The sequence below is a fragment of the Tauraco erythrolophus genome, chromosome 4 (assembly GCF_009769465.1).
Source record: "Tauraco erythrolophus isolate bTauEry1 chromosome 4, bTauEry1.pri, whole genome shotgun sequence".
NCBI classification, from domain to species: domain Eukaryota; kingdom Metazoa; phylum Chordata; class Aves; order Musophagiformes; family Musophagidae; genus Tauraco; species Tauraco erythrolophus.
The window spans coordinates 77015873-77032096 of NC_141468.1; the positions used below are offsets into that span (position 1 = coordinate 77015873).

Genomic DNA, 16224 nt, shown 5'->3' on the forward strand with positions numbered 1-16224 from the left:
TGTTTACTTAGTCAGCACAACAAAGTTTTATATAATGTGCAGCTCTAGCTTTACGCAGTCTCTCTTAAAGCCTTTGCACTGATAATACCTATAATAATAACTAGACAAGGTGGTGTTTCAGTGTGGCTAGACATCTTAAAGACTTTCAAGCTCAGCTACTGATCACTCCCAAAATAGCCTTCTAACTACACAGCCTCTCCAACTCACCCTCACTAAAGCAGCAGCCCAGCAGAATCCGTGCTTCCCTCCTCACTAAAAGGTTAGACAGGCAAAAAAGACAGAAAAAAAAAAAATTGTACTCTTACTAGTACCTCAGTGCAAAACCAGCAAAAGGACCCTGATGAGAAGCACAGCTCTGCTGCACACCCTTGTATTCACATGCTCATAAATCATTAATCCACAGACTTCACGTTGTTTAAGAAATGTCCTTACTCCAGCCTTTGAAAGGTCTAAGCTGCCAGGGAGCCACGTAAAATCATAGGATAATTCAGGGTGGAAAGGACCTCAGGAGGTCTCTAGCTGAACCTCCTCCTCAGGCAGCCATGAAGATCTTTCTCCTCTTTTTCTTCATGGGGATTAGTTATGGTCTATTTACTCTTCCAATATAATAGATATGAAATCTTTCACACTCCCAATACATCTCTGCAGAATCAGCTGGCCAGCTATGCTGCAACACGCCAAATCACTCAGCCTCCCTGGAACAACAGTGCCCATCTCCTGTTGTTCAGCACAAAAGTGGAATTCCCCAGCTCAGACAGTTTCAAAGTAATTGTTTGCATTCTTGGAGAAACTTCTTACCGACCACTGGATCATTTGTTTAGCAAATGAAGGAACACAGTGAGGATGCCCTCTACCAAGATTCTGGGTGGTACGGCATCTGCACATAATGCCATTCATGGGAAGAAAAGTCACTCACTAAAAATTACAATTTGTTTTACCAGCTTGCCCACAGAAAAGAAAATCCATGTGTTCGCCGTCAGTTAAAGAGCAGATGGAGAAAGACTTTTTACCAGGTGCTGAACTAGCTTGGCAAATGTTGGTACCTGCGATCTGTTTGTTAACACATAAATGACAGGAATTAAGGCATCGGAAACATACAGTTGGAAAGACAGTATAAAACAAACAAACACTTTAAATGTCAGAGTCGTAGCTTGGTCAAGCATAGCTCTCTAGCCTTCCTACTGCTCTCACCACTGATGTCAGCAGAGCAACAGCCACCACAGTTTGGTTTTTCAAACTAAATGATACAAAGCTAAATGATATCGAGGATCCAAGGTGATGATTTAAACTGTGGCTCCTCGCCTGTGTTAATGCAGCTGCAGAACAAGTGGGCGTTTTCAAGACAGTGGTCTCATTAAGCACATCAAAGTGGTCAAGAGGGAAACTATTAGTCTGAATCTGTATGAGCAGTCAGAGGAAAAACTTGCAAGCACCCAGACACATCATGGAAACAAATAGATACCTTTCTCCTTCAACCATACAGCAGAGTGGATACTAAGGCCAGTCCCTCTTCCCTTCCCATTACCATCTGTCTCTCCCTGATGAGAGACCCTCAAAAAAACCCAGCTCCACAGAGTGAGAGAAATGTTGCTTAGAAGAGCCTTCCAAGGCCCAGCTTAAAGCCAGACTATCGCCACATTAGATGAGGTCAGTCGTGACTGCTTCTCCCCTTCCACATGCCAAAAAACCCTATCAGCGTGTGTGGCAAACAGCATCAGATCTGCTATACAGGCAGCAGATCTGGTTTGCTCCTGGCACAGCAGGACCATTTGCACCCAATTAAAATCCAGTTTCCCACAGACAGGGCTCCATTATACACGCTTACTTAATTAGCTAATTAGAGTCAAGATCCCTGTCAGATCAAATTCACTACAGATCCAAGATATATCTATAGTGTTGGCATTCTTGCAGCCTGCCTAATTTTCCAATGGAACCTATTCACTGTAACAATACTGGGAGCCATACACAGGGAAGAAGGCGAACAGTAATCCCGAGGGACAACTTTATAACCCTATTCCTGAGGAGGAATATTAAGCAGAAAATGCAAGCCTGGATGCGCTGGTACTTTCTCCTACTGTACCATTTCTGAAGACAATCCTGTCAATTTTGCAAAGCCTCTAAATCCATCTGCTGGACTAGGCAAGCCAGAGAGCAAACAACACTATTCTATTTTAAAATTACAGAAGAGTCTGCATCTGTTTAATAACACACATGCATACATCTGCCAAACGGTTCTAGTGGAAAGACGCTTTCCCAGGATTACACATTTTTCTATTTAAAGACAGTAAAAAAGACACCGTGCCTCTATGCAGACATCAGAATAGCTCTCCTTCTCATCCAGCTCTCACAGTCACCTTCCTTACTCCAAATAAATTGTGTCTGCAACCATCTCAGCTAATTAAAAATTAGCAATAAGGCCATATGGCAGCTATAATGGAAAATACACTATTTCTTTTTTTCAGAGGATTTCGTTATGGTTCAACCACATAATGAAAGAAGTACTAAAGATGGAACTGGAATTCCAGGAGCCAGAACAGCTTGCTCGTTTTACAACTGAAACGCAGCATACATTGAAAAGAGATTTTATAAGAGTTTATATCTGATCGCCAGACAGGTCTCAGGGATTATAAAGAAGTCTTTTTTAACAATCACTGAGAAGCAAAACAGAATTCCCAAAGATCCTGTTGCTCACCACTAGCAAAGCCAAAACCAGAATCCCATTCCATGGCCTCCCCTCTCAGCCTAAGGGCTCTGGAGAGGGGTCTGCAGTGGGTGCATGAAAACGAATCGTGTATACAGGATTTATAATTAGAAGCTTTGTTGTGTGGATGTATGTTCCTCCGCGAGGAAGTGACAGTGATTTAAGGGCCCAAAGAGTACGGAGCCACTGCTCTAGGCCAGTACATGCTGCCAGGTGTGCATGTTCTCTCCACATCTGGTTTTCACAGCAAGACTTAACCAGATTCAAATTACAAAACCCTAAAGCCACATATATTAGCCATAGCACTTTTCCAGCTGAACTAGACATACACAACAGGAGTCATGAATTTTGGGTTGCTGCTTTCTACTTGGCCGACAGAAGAGTCTAACTTAGGACACCTATACCTGAGCAGGCTGAATACACTTCATCCTGCAGAGATCACTTGGCCACTGACCCCACCAGTTGCACAACACAGGGGTTCCTGTTCCCACTTCCCCTCCATGCTCAAGCCCACCCCCAAAGATAAACAAGGGTCACTGTCACGCACGTTGAGAACTGCTGGTTTAGATCCCCCACACATAGCCCCTCCTGCGGTGGTGGGGACAGCGTGCACCACCGCCAAGTGGCCTGTTCTGCAGCAGAAGCCCCAGGGTCCAGCACTCCTCCTGAGGGGAGCCTAGAGGAGTTCCCTGAAAAGCAAGGCTCTCCCACTGCTCACCCTGCCCCTCCTTCCCTTCCACTTCCCTGCTCCTCACCACAACACATACCACGCTCCCCTCCACCACCACCCAGGGCGAGAAGTGCCTACAACAATGACCAGAAGCAGGTGGGACAGCACATAAAGCAAGGGCCGGTCCACATATGCCATACACACCCCGGGGAAAACCTGCCACGGATGCACATACTTTGCAAGTTACAGTAAACAACTCTGACAGCTGCATCAGTTGATTTTACCATGCCCTGAGGAAAAAAATAAGGTTTCTCAGGGACGTGTATATACAACACATTTCTCCGAGCAGACAGAGGATGTATGAAGGAGAGGATAAGCAACTACTGAAGTCATTACGCAAAAAAACTCAATCAGAGGGCTGTGCAGAGTGAGGCATCTTTCAGTGGACACCATAACAGCTGATCAAAACAGAGCCCCTGCATGAGTCACATCCAGTGTGCAATGAGACAGTTGCTCCTTCTCCGGAGCCATGTGGTTGACTTTCAAGTTTCTGGCTTCTACAACAAAATACTCAGATTCTGTTAGCTCAAAGAACTAGGAATTTTGCTGAAGTCATGATTGCTGTAATGAGCAGAGGTCAGCACAAAGAGAAACCTTTGGGAAACCAGCCTTCCCCTCCTTTTTTCTTGCTGGCCTTCAGGTCTCCTGATACGACTGTGAGGAGATCAAGGGCTGGCCCATAGCCTGCTGCTGCAGTGAGGACCTTGCCACATCGGCGTAAGAACACAGACAGGCTGAAAACACTGAAAAGGGAACAAGACTCCAGCAGCAGCAAGGGTGACAAGGAGCACAAACAGATGATGCTACAGAACATTATCCTCCTTACAATACATGTCAGTGTCTCTGTACAGTCCTATGTCTGCGTCAAGACATCATGTCCCTTGAACCCTGACACAGACAACCTCCCAGGTGTGTATCTGCAGACCAAGATTTCTAGTGGTGCCCAAGAGATTTGTACACTCGACTATCTTTGAAAATTAATAGCAATTTGGCATCCAAATCCTTCATGAGCAGCTTTGAAGTACCAGCTACACTGCCACTTCCACAGCTACAAACCCGAATCTCCTCAGCTGTGTCCACGACACTTGTATGAACAAGGTAGACACACTAAATTTTCTTCCCAGCTGAACAGTAAAGCTGTAACTGCTGAGAGACCAATGCCTGCAACCAGCAGACTGCCTCACACTGGTCTTGCCACAGACCACATAACCCTGGATCTCTTAGCAACAAGTTGTGCTGACATGCTTTCTCAATGGAAAGGGCTTGCCAGCTAATCTCCCAAACCTCCCAACATCAAAGTACGATCCAAAGCTCAAAGCAGTACATTGGAAAACTCCACCAGCTTCATCTGTTTTCAGATCAGCTGGCCTGTAACAGTTCTCAAAGCACATAAAAAGACACTTAGCACTCTTATGCATAACTCCACTAACCGGACTCCCGCACTGCCGATGTGCAAATCAGTAGGACACGTTTATATTAATAAACAGATCTTAAATATCACAACTCTTAAATTAAAAAAAAAAAAAGTATTTAAGTCAGTATGACAGAATGCATTGCAGAACACAGTCTGATCTCCCTGCACAGATTCACCAGTGGGACTGGTGGGGGGACTGGATGAATCTCCCCTTCACACTGTCCAGCAGAGAGTATCTGCTCAGACTGCGTAAAGTCGTGACTTCGCAGCTCCCCCCGTACATATCAGGTCCATGTGCAGCCCTCCATACATCAAAGTCTCACAGGACTCACCCACACGCTCCTTAAAAACAAGCAGCCAGATGCCAGCTTCTGGAAGTCTCTCCCAAGACATTAGTATTAATAAACCCTTTAGAAGAAATCAAAATAAACAGATATCACTGAACAAGTGCCTTTAAGTAAGGGTAGACTCATTTTTAAGGAGAAAATGGGATCCCTTTCCAAACCCTTGCATTAGTCCTTTTAAGAAATTCTAAAATCTGGTTTTGGAAAATTAAAAGCGTTGATATTCTCCTTGTTAAGGTTTTGTGATGCAACATAACAATGTTCTTACAACGAATCTTACATTAATGACTGCAACTCTGAAAATCAAACAACTTTAAAATGTCTGTTTTTCTTAAATAAAAGCAAGCAATTTTCTTCAATCCACTACTGAAGAGCTACAGAGCTATTTCACACATCTTGCTGCATCTGAAAGAGAACTGTGAGCTATAATTCAAAACTTCTGTCTCACCAAGAGACTGTGCCTAAAGCCGCGATGGGCAAACCATACAAGCCTAGCTGCAGTTACAGGAGAAGAACATGGGGTTTATGGCACAATTAATTAAGGATGATTCCTGGGCATGTAAAGTTCATTTTGGCTGAGACACCGACACAAACTGTTTTCACAGTAGAGCTTTTGCCAGAAGAGAACAGCGTCAGAACCCAAACTGGCACTGCTCTAGCAAGGAAAGACTGAAACCAGACCTGGTCAGAAGTATGTCTGAGCCCTACAGGATTAGACTACACAGGTTCCAACTGGAAATTTAGGTGTCTCTGTGTTTAAATTAGTAGTAAAAAGTATAATGAATTGAACCTGAATTTGTATATGTCTTCACACAGTCCTTCTATGGATATATACACGTCTAGAACAGTATGTAGCTTCGATATGATGATATGCAAATTCCTCTCTTAAAAAGCAAGTAATTCTGCTTAACCAGCACCCATCCCATCTTCTGTGTGGATATTTCAGCAGCACGAGCCCGTTACGGTGCACAAACACGCTCTCCCAGCCAAGTATCCTCTCAGGCTGCAGTAAACATACTTCCGTGAACCAGGACAACAGAATTGAACCCTACATACTTCGTATTTGTCTCATTGTCTGACTTAGAATTCACTGCCACATTACTACAAGCATGGAAAGTAAGTTAAGATGGGGATGAGCTCCAACACCAGCCTACTGAAATGAAGAGCCTTAAATATGCATTGAGTACCAGGTCAGGAGATAATAAGAAGCACCCAGTTGAAGCTTATCTCAGATGGCACCTCAAGGATCTGCGAGAGGCAGATTTGCTTGTGAAGCTTCCTGTTGGGTGAGAAATACCACAAGACAAGCCAGCACCCTGCAAGTTACCTGGCATTTCACCGCTACTCAGAAATGCAGACACGCCCCAGGACAAAAGCTAGAATGCAGACACCACATCAGTAGCACACCACCATCCTGATCTTTCTAGGCACCAGGTGAATGCTCAAGTCCCAGTTCTTCCATATCACAGAAGTCAGAGCAATTAATCCACCAGCACCAGTTCATAAAGTAGTATACATGGGCACAGCCAGCATGAAACACAATCTGCAATGGCCAGGAACAGTTGTGACCAGGATAGATCCCGGGCATGAATAATACCACTGACATGAGTGCCACCTGCAAGGTGAATGAAGATTGAGTTAAGTGTGCGTTACAGCTTTATATCTTTTTAGGATGTATTGAACAGGCATCTTTCAGCATCATTTTAAAGCTAAATACATTTGTTACAAGTCTCAAGCAGCCATTAGCCAGTGGCTAAAGCAAGGGTGCAGCATACTGAGATGGAAAAGTTAAATTTTTTGCTGTCTGTTTACACAGATACACCTCTGGAGACTGCATAACAGACAGCGTTAAAAAGAGATTTTAACTATTTCAATATACCATATTCAAATGAAATATGAGATCCATTTTCTAAGCAAGTCCAATTCTCCTATCCTGTTGTGTTCAAGGGGATGCTTTACAGACTTGAGATGTGCTCGTCAACACAAAGGCAATGAAGTAGATCTGGCTTTGAACCTCTTTTCCCTCCAGAGAGCAATTACCCGCACAAGCAGCCCCATCAGTTTCAAAGGAATTATAAGAAACCGTTTCCTACAATTTAATTCTGATGTTGAGTTTATTTCCTCATGTTCTTCCCTCCAGAAAGCCAAAGTGGATTGGGCAGTACGAGCAGTCCCACCTGAACAATTTGGAGACGGGTTTTAGCATATGTAGAGCTGTGGGAAACGGGCAGATTACGCAGCGCCTTTGCCTAAGGATCACGGCACCAGAGGGGACTCAGGAAACACAGTTTCTTTCCCTGGCTTGCCAGATGACGTTGAACAAATCACTTCATTTCCTCACCCTCCAGCTTTTCTCCCAGCAAAACACAGGCTACAACTGCCACCTTTCTCTGGGAAGAATACCTTGCCACCTAGTGAAATACGTGTCTGCCAAGCTACTGACCAAACTGGTGTGCCCGCAGCCAAATGCAACAGCAAATTTCTCACAGCCACGCCGCCACTCTGTTACGATGAGCCAAAGACCCCAAGAACAAGACTTTAGCCTCCTTTGATATGTGTAAAACCTTCATATTATTCAGCTGCTGTTGCAATAATTCTGCCCTCTGCAGCACTGCCATCTCTCACCTTCTCTCCTCCCTTCCTATTGATTTCATCAGGCACAATAATTTGTTCTTTCCTGGAGCCGTTTCCTCACCCCTGTGCCCACCCTCCATCATGTCACTGGGAACCAACACTAAGCAATTAAATCTGTTGGATTTCTCTCACTGACTCCTCCATATAGGCTATATATACACACACAGATACAATAATAGATTTATTTAGCCAAACACCTGCTGCCCAAATCTTTCATACAGTGTATTAACAAAGCCTTGCAAGTAGGCAAGGAGCGAAGCTTGCAGCAAACCCGCTCCTTTATTTCAGTACAAAGACATCACTCGGATCGACAGGAAAGGGGAGATTGCTTTTTTAAAGTTCCTTTTACAGATGGAGGTGAAGCGCAGCACTATCTGAAACAGTATCTTTTACAGGGTCAGAAAAGAAGCTAAGGCATCATCTAGCTTACAGACTATCCTGCTATGGGCCCTGCCAGCACCCCAATAGTTTCCTAAGGTATTTAAAGCGGATTTTGGAGCTCCTGAACAGATGTGCTGAAGTTTAGTAACCACATTACAGAGGTGGCACATCTTGAAAGCCCAAGATACCCCAAGACAGAATCATGCTGTGGAAACATCAGGCAAACTTAAGATTTTTGCAGATTTCCAAATAGCCTAATGCAAGGGGGCAGATATAAACCAAGGGGTTGCACGACCACTGGAACAAACACATCCCACTTTTCTAAGGCTGTGTGTCACAACTGATTCTAACATTGAAGAACGCAGTGCTCTTCCCACAGACACGTCCTTTCTCCGGCTGTTTCCCTCCCACCTGCGATCTCTTCCAGCATGCAAGGGTTGAGCTCATTTGCAGGTTTTCCTGCGGGGGGACTCCAGTGAGGTCTTTCTATACTCATTGGTTACCCACTTGGACACAATCTGCAGTCATTTAATAATCCTTACAACCAGTAGTTTTCTCTCAGGGGCATTTTTAGCCAAACTATGGGTTAAAAATATTCCTGGGAAGGAAGGGGAAGGGAGGAGCCAAACAGACAGTGAGATCACCCACCCTTTACTTCCATAGGAAACCAGGGTAAAAACGGCCCCCCATCAACATCAGCGGCTGCTGTTTCTCTCAAGTCAGGGCTGCCTAATAAGTCAGTTCAGCCATAAAAATTCAGAAACATAAATATAAGGTGTAATAGTGTGAAGCAGAAGTTTGAGGTAGAAATTCAAAGGCTTCCTCAAACAGTTAAGCGATCTGTAGAATTTGATATAAAACGCTGACGAATTTTACCTGAAACCTCAACCCTACCTCACCTACTAGCACAAGCTGGCAGAGCACGATGTCACACCATACCATGCTATGGTAAATGCTTCAAATACTGCCACGGTGAGCACCACCAGCATGCCCAGGAACCTCACTCATCCTCCTGTCGTAAAGCAACGGTATGGGCTTACACTGTCTGCCTTGATAAGCCTAATGAACACTCCTCTCCCAATATAACCTCTCTAAAAATAGACTGCAGCATGTTATAAAGTAGTTAGCCAAAAAATATTTAAATTTAGTTGCTTACGGGTCAGTAGCCACACATCATGGTTATTTATGATATGATTGAAAAAAGAAAACCGGGTAAGTAACCGACAAAAACTTTTTCAGCATCATTGTAAGGATCTCCGAGCTGCGTGGCTCACAAATTATGCACGAAGATGAAAAGGATTAATATAACTGGATTACAAGTCCAGCACAGACTAGGTTAAAGGTCACTATATGGACATAGCTCAGACGGCGACAGCAGGCCCGTATTTACGCTACGATACAAAAGACGGGCAGCGAAAGCAAGGAGGATATATAAAGAGCTCTCGGGCTGGCTTGCTTTTCATGCTCTTCTTGGAGGGAGAGGATGCAAGAACGATGCTTGGTTGTGGCAAATCAGCAGCCAACGCTTCGATGTGTTATTGCGGAGAGTAGTTGCAGGAGTGGGTGACGTTTACTCTGGGAAGTCCACTCTGACCTCTGCTGGTCCCCTCAGAGAAAGCCAGCAGAAACCACCTGAAGGGAGGGAAACTCCCAAGACAGAGCAGTTCCCAAGCACACAGGAAAAGTTGACCACATGGCTTCTATACAGTCTATCAACTCACTCATGGAACGCCTCTCAGATGAGCTTCCAATTACTTCTGCTTCACACTCACATACGAAGATTTAGCTTCTAGCCATGAAATTTGCTCCTGTGGCTGCCCTGGTCCTACCACAAGCCATGGACCAGCCTCTCTCCCCCTGGTGTGGACCCCACCCCACCACCCTGTCACTGCTTAGCCCTTGGCCCCCTTCAGTTTCACAGCCAAGGTCTGGACAGCCTGCATTTGAGAGCTACCTCACAAAGAAAGCACAAAAGGTAACAGGGCAGTAAGCCCTTTCTCCTTATGACGCAGGGCCGCAGCCGCCTGCAGCCCCGCAGCGTGTCACACCCAACGGATGGCTCCATGGGCTTGCAGGCAGTCCTGCCTCCCTTCACATTGTCGGACTGGAAGGAATACTGAAACTAAAAGACGAGTCGCAGGTTTCAGTTTTCCTCCCACCAAACTGACAGAACCGTGACCACGCAGCGGTTCCCCAATGAGTACTGAGGGCACTAACCAAAATGAGCCCTTCCACGGCTACGAGGAGCTGCGGCCACAAGAGTAGGCAAAATAATGGGCAAACAGCAAAACGAGCGGGTGGCCCTGCCTGAAAGAGGTCACCTCAAATACATGGCCTAGCCATGCCAAAATTTCTCATTTAAGAAGGGACACTGCCAACCTGTTTCAGCCCTTTGAATGAAATACACTCTTTCGGAGCGTGTGGTTGGCATCCTCCGCTGGAGATGAGTTTTCTCCACCATCTTCCTTCAGAAGCAAATGAGATCATCAGGAAAGCATGACCGCTTCTGCTGCTCCTCAGCAGAACCACTTCAGAGAAACTTGATTAAAAATAGATAATAAAGGAAATACCAGTAAGCCACACCAAAACAGCCAGCAGAAGGAAAGGGAAGCAATTTCCCTGAGCCAGGTTTTGAGGCCAATTATTGTATTTTTAAATACTAAAAAGCTGTCTTCTAAACATTGCTGGCAATTATAGACTCAATATGGGTAAAACATGTGCTCGCTCAACAGCCAGCTGAAAGGAGGCTGAAACTCAAGTTACATCCCCACCCTACACCCATCAGACACCAGAACAAAACCAGGGCCAGAAAGTCGAAATTGCATTAAAGTGTAAGGCAAGGGCACCCAATTTTCCTGCAAGCAGATGGCAGCAGCTTGGGGATAACATGGAGGAAGAGTCTCTCTGCAGAAGCCAGTGTTTGGTCTGGTCACTCAGGGAAGCAGAAGAGGACAGAGTACGCCGTCCTCAGAGGAGGCAACGCTCAGGAGAAAGGTGCACTTTGTGTATACAGGGCTGGACCATCTTTATCAATTCTAGCGGCAAGACGCCGTCTCCCTATCGACAGCAACAAAAAAAAAGTCATGTTGCTTGAGAGTAAACAGTGCTATCTCCGCACAGCCGCTGGTGTAAGCCGACCGCTGCGAGATCACCTCGCACACGTGCCCGCCGCACGAGTAGGCTGTGCCAGGGGAGCAGCGCCAAGGTGGATCTGGGCAGAGGTGTTTGCCCTGCGCAGGGGCAGCGGTGGGGACCGAGCCGCCCCGACGCAGGTGCCGGTCCACTGGGCTCGGGCTGAGGGAGCTTCTCCAGGCTCCCTGCATGGAATGGGAAGGCTAACACCTCCTTGCCCAGCTGGCACCGATGGTGCCAGCAGCGACAACCCAAACAAACACATGAGAAATCCTGGTGCTCGAGAGCTAAGTGTTTTTGCTGAATATATTTGGTTACAAAAAATCCACTCTGGGCAAAGTATCTACACCAACATAAAACCTATGGATGAAGCGGGGGCCTGGAATGAAACACGGGTGGATTTAATCATTCCCTCGTGGCTTCCTCAACTCTCAGACTGGAAGAAACGACACCCACGGTCTCCTTGGTCTTCAGAAGTTTGTTTCACAGCAGAAAGCGAGTTCGGGGGTTCCCCTCCCAGTAGCGGGTGGACGCACGACAAGGGGACCCGGGAAGCGGCGGTGGGAGCGGCCAAGCCCGCAGCCGGCCCCGAGGACACCGGCCGAGCACGCCCGATGAATGGCCACTCCATAGCGGCGTGCAGCGGGAAGCGCCGGGCGCTCCCGGCGCCGGGACCCCCCCGCAGTCGCCAAGCGCCCCTCAGCCGCCCGCCCTGGGCGCTCGGGGCCCCGCAGGGCGCACGGAGAGCCCTCCCGCCGCCCCCCGGCCCAAGGCGAAACGAGGCCCCGCGCTCCGCCGGGGCTGCCGCCGCTCCGGGGGCAGGGAGCGGGCACGCCGCCCCCCCTGCGGCCCCCTCCGCGGGGGCTGGCGAACAAAGGGGGTTCCTGCCCCGCAGCCTGCCGCCCCCCGCACCGCCGGCTTCCCGCGGAGGGACGGGACAGGACGAGACGGGACGAGGCGGGGGAGCCGCTGCAAGTCACGCCGGTCGGGAGCACTTTCCTTCCTCCCCTCCGCGCGGGCGAACTCACCCTCCTTGGCTTTCTTCTTCCTCGCCAGGGTCCCGCCTAGCTTGCCCAGGAACGACTCGTCCTTCTTCATCCTGTGGGGCCGCAGCGTCGGGGATCGGACGGGTGCGGCGGACATTGGCTTTGCCGGGGGGTGACCGGGGGAGCCTGCCCGAGCCCTGCCCTGCCCGGGGGCTGAAGCGGCTCGCGAAGCCGAACAAAGCCCGGGAGCGGGTCAATCACCCGGCCAGCCGCGACCGAGAGGGGAGAGCCGGCAGCGGGAGGCGGGGGGTGTGCGAGCCGGCGCCGCGCGGAGGGCAGGGGGCGGGCTGGGAGCCGCTGCCGGCGGCCACAGCGCCCTGCCACGGCCTGGAAGTCCGCGGGAGGCGGGGGCGGGCCGCCACGCCGACCCGGCCCCGCCGCCGCGAACGCCCCCGCGCCCGCCGGTGCTACCCCGCGGCCGCCCAGGGGCTGCGGGGCGGTGGCCGCCCTGGGGAGTTGCTCGGGGCTAACGCCGAGCCCGCGGGCAACCGGGCAGCCTCGGGCAAACATCGAAGTTTCACCCGTGGAGAGACGCGCGTTCCCTTTTCGGTGGTGCAGGAAGGGGTCCGGGGCGGGCGGGGCGCGGTGACAGCCCGGCGGGGCTGCGGCACCCCGCGCCTCGCACCCCGGCGGGCGCACGGGGACCGGGCGGGACGCAGCCACCAGGGCAGAGAAAAAGCGCGTTAGAAACATCGCAGGAACGCGAAGCCCCGAGCCCCAGCGCAGCCGGACCAGAGGACAAAACTGAGGGCGAACGCTGAGCGGGTGCCATTTGTCAGGGCTCCGCAGTTTCTTGCTGGCTACGTTCAGATTTGCCTCCTAATTTTGCAGCCAAGCACCTCTTCTGACAGACTCGCCTGCCTTCTCCTCCTGGCGTGTTGCTGGTTGGGTTTGGCATCTCCCTTGCAGTAAGGTTGAGGAGAAGGGGGCCACTGGCTCCATGTTCGAAAAGGTAACATGTCCTGAGGCCCTCAGGCACCTCGGAGAGGGAAGCCACCACCGCCCGGGTCTCCGAGCCCCGCCACCACCGTAAGCATAGTGTTACGCACACAAAAATGTCCAAAACTGGAAGGTTGGTTTTGATCCCACAGAGAGAATGTCTTACTACTTATCATTTTACAGCACCCGGGAGCGTGATAAGGTCTTTGCGGAATACACATTAAAAACAGATCCTGAAGAGTTTATAGTGTTGGGCTCTGATCCTGCAAAGCCTTATGCACAGGCTTAACTTTAAGCCCCTGAAGTGGTCCTGTTGAGTTTAATGAGACTACTGGGTACCTAAAGCCATGCACAGCCTTTGGCCGGGCTCCTGCAAGCAGCTCCCTGTCAGCAGCCCTCGCCCCAACAAAGAATCGCATTCAAATCAGCACAGCTTGGCACAGGATCTGCACACCCAGCTCTCAGGACAGATTTTCTCACTTGACCTGACACAGAAGTAACACTACACAGCAACATCTAGAGCGTAAGATAGGAGAGATACTCTTCTCAGTGTGTAATTTCACAAGAGATTTAACCCGAGCTAATCCCCTCTGTCACAAAGACCTATTCTTGTCCCTCACCTCCAGCTGCTCGTTGCTTTTCTGTAGGCACTTAGGCAACTAGTCAAAAAAACCCCAACAAACCAAAACTGAAATCACCCTGTCCAGCTTTCTGGTGTGACTGAGCATAAAGTCACCCAAGTGCACGCGCCAGCAGAAGGGAAGCGGAGGGAACACGTGACTGGGGCTGGGAAGACCCTTCTGAATGACAGCGTAGATTTCTAAGAACTGAAGATTATCATGAATTTGCAGCCTGATAGATGATGGAATGGTGACTTATTTCGAGTAGACATTAATTCTTTAGGGATTCAATTCTAAATACATTCCAGAGGGACCACTAATATTTTTAATATTTTATTCTTTTTATGATGATGTTCTCAGAGAAAGGTGCTAAACTGGACTGACACATTTTAATCCAGTTTTGCAATTGTAAAGACAACACCAAAGAATAGAAGGGGCACTGCTGCCATCAGTGGTAGAACAGTAGAGAGGAGATGTTCAAATGCTTTTTGAGAATTGCTACGCATTTCAGGAGCAGGCAGCCCACCGAGGCACTGCAGGGAGCTTTAATCAAGAGCCTGTAACTCACCCTGCGGTCACAGTCCCAAGGGACCCACTGCACCCAGCAACTATTCCACCTGGTCTCTTGAGAATATGATACTATGCAAAACAGGACAGAGCTGCCCTAAAATGCAGGGAAAGAAAAGCTGCACAACACTCAGCATTTAATGAAAATGCCTTTTCATTAAGTGAGACAGAAGCAGCGGAGGATTCTTCAAAATACAAACCCAGAACAGGAGAGTGTTTGAGCTGGAATGTGGCTTTTTGTCCAAAGAAGAACACAGCCCGCAATGGAGCTTGATTTGGCCCGAAAGCGTTTTTAAGAAAAGAGACTGTGTCTTGCATTTCTGTGTAAATCGTTTCTAAACACACAGATACTCTTAATTTACCTATGTTGCATTAAAAAAGTCTGTATATTTTTGTATAAAATCTGTGTATTTTTGTATACAAATACTTTGCTTTTCCCTGTTGAAAGTAATATTTAACACAATAGCTAATGAAAGATTCCAGAAAACAATGCTTGCTCACCTGTCCCTCTAACGGAGTTTCTTCCTGCACTTGGACACAGGCTTGCCTTACAGGCTCTGTTCCTGCTGCTGTTTTGCAAATCAACAGGAGGGCGGCAAACAGACAAATACTGTTTCAAAGCATAGACCTGAAGGGTAGTCACAGGTTTGGAGTAGAACCTGCAGCTACTTTTAATATTCACCTTTAATGGATTAAACGTTCAAGTTTATAACATTCCTCTACTCAAGGTGCCCACTGCTCCAGCGCAGCGAGGTAAAAAGTCGCTCACAGCACCGCTGTGCATCACTGGCAAAAGCCACAAGGAAATGGGAGTGCTGCTTCTGTGCCTCTGAAGTCCAGCACTGCAGGGAGCTCAGACCAGGGTTCCGCATCGGATTAATGAGCAGCATTGCCACATCCATAATGTTCTCCAGCCCCATACTGCCATTACGTTATGTGTCACTACATCATTTAAACCTCTCACAAAACAATATATACCGTGGATTTTAGCACAATGGTCACTCTCACTGGCTGTGCAAGCAGCACTGGCTGTTCCTGCAAGCCAGGTTTCTTGTGGTCTTCTCCGCCAGCCAGGCTGCCGAGCAGTGATCCTGCCCTGCTGAGCTTCTCCATTCAGGAGCCCTGGGAACATTGAGCTTAAAAATTGATTAGGGACAAATAAAAATCTCAGGAAATCCTGGACAAAGCCTCCCTGAAGAAAGTATGACTTTTCTAAAAACAAGCAAGGCAAAACACAAAACTGTGACCGCACTATGCCTGAGAACTTCAGGGAAGACAGCAAGCCCCGGTGTAAATTAGGGCAGTCCCTCACAACTGGCCCAAACCTGAGTGTGACATATGGATTCACTCTAATTGATCATAGAATCCATCATGGAAACAATTATACTTTTTGCAAGGTTGTGTAGTAATAGGACAAGGAGCAATTGATTTAAACTGAAAGAGGGTAGATTTCGATTAGATATAAGGAAGAAATTCTTCACTATGAGGGTGGTGAAGCACTAGAGCAGATTGCCCAGAGAAATTGTGGCTGCCCCATCCCTGCAAGTGCTCAAGGCCAAGCTGGATGAGGCTTTGAGCAACCTGGTGTAGTGGAAGGTGTCCCTGCCCATGGCAGGGGGGTTGGAACTAGATGATCTTTGAGGTCACTTCCAACCCAAACCATTCTATGATTCTATGATTCCATAAAAGGTCACTATTTTGTTTGTGTAAAGAGCA

The 16224-nt window shown here is 48.1% G+C and overlaps 1 protein-coding gene across 1 annotated transcript in view; it reads right to left on the reverse strand.

The window, feature by feature from the left end:
- The window catches only part of PARVB (parvin beta), a 61135-nt gene extending 48648 nt beyond the window's left edge, over positions 1-12487 (reverse strand). The window contains exon 1 of the mRNA XM_086611207.1: positions 12365-12487. Within this exon, the coding sequence (XP_086467333.1) occupies positions 12365-12479 (115 nt within the window). The 5' untranslated portion in view covers positions 12480-12487. The remainder of the gene's footprint in view (positions 1-12364) is intronic.
- Between the last annotated feature and the right edge of the window lie 3737 nt (positions 12488-16224).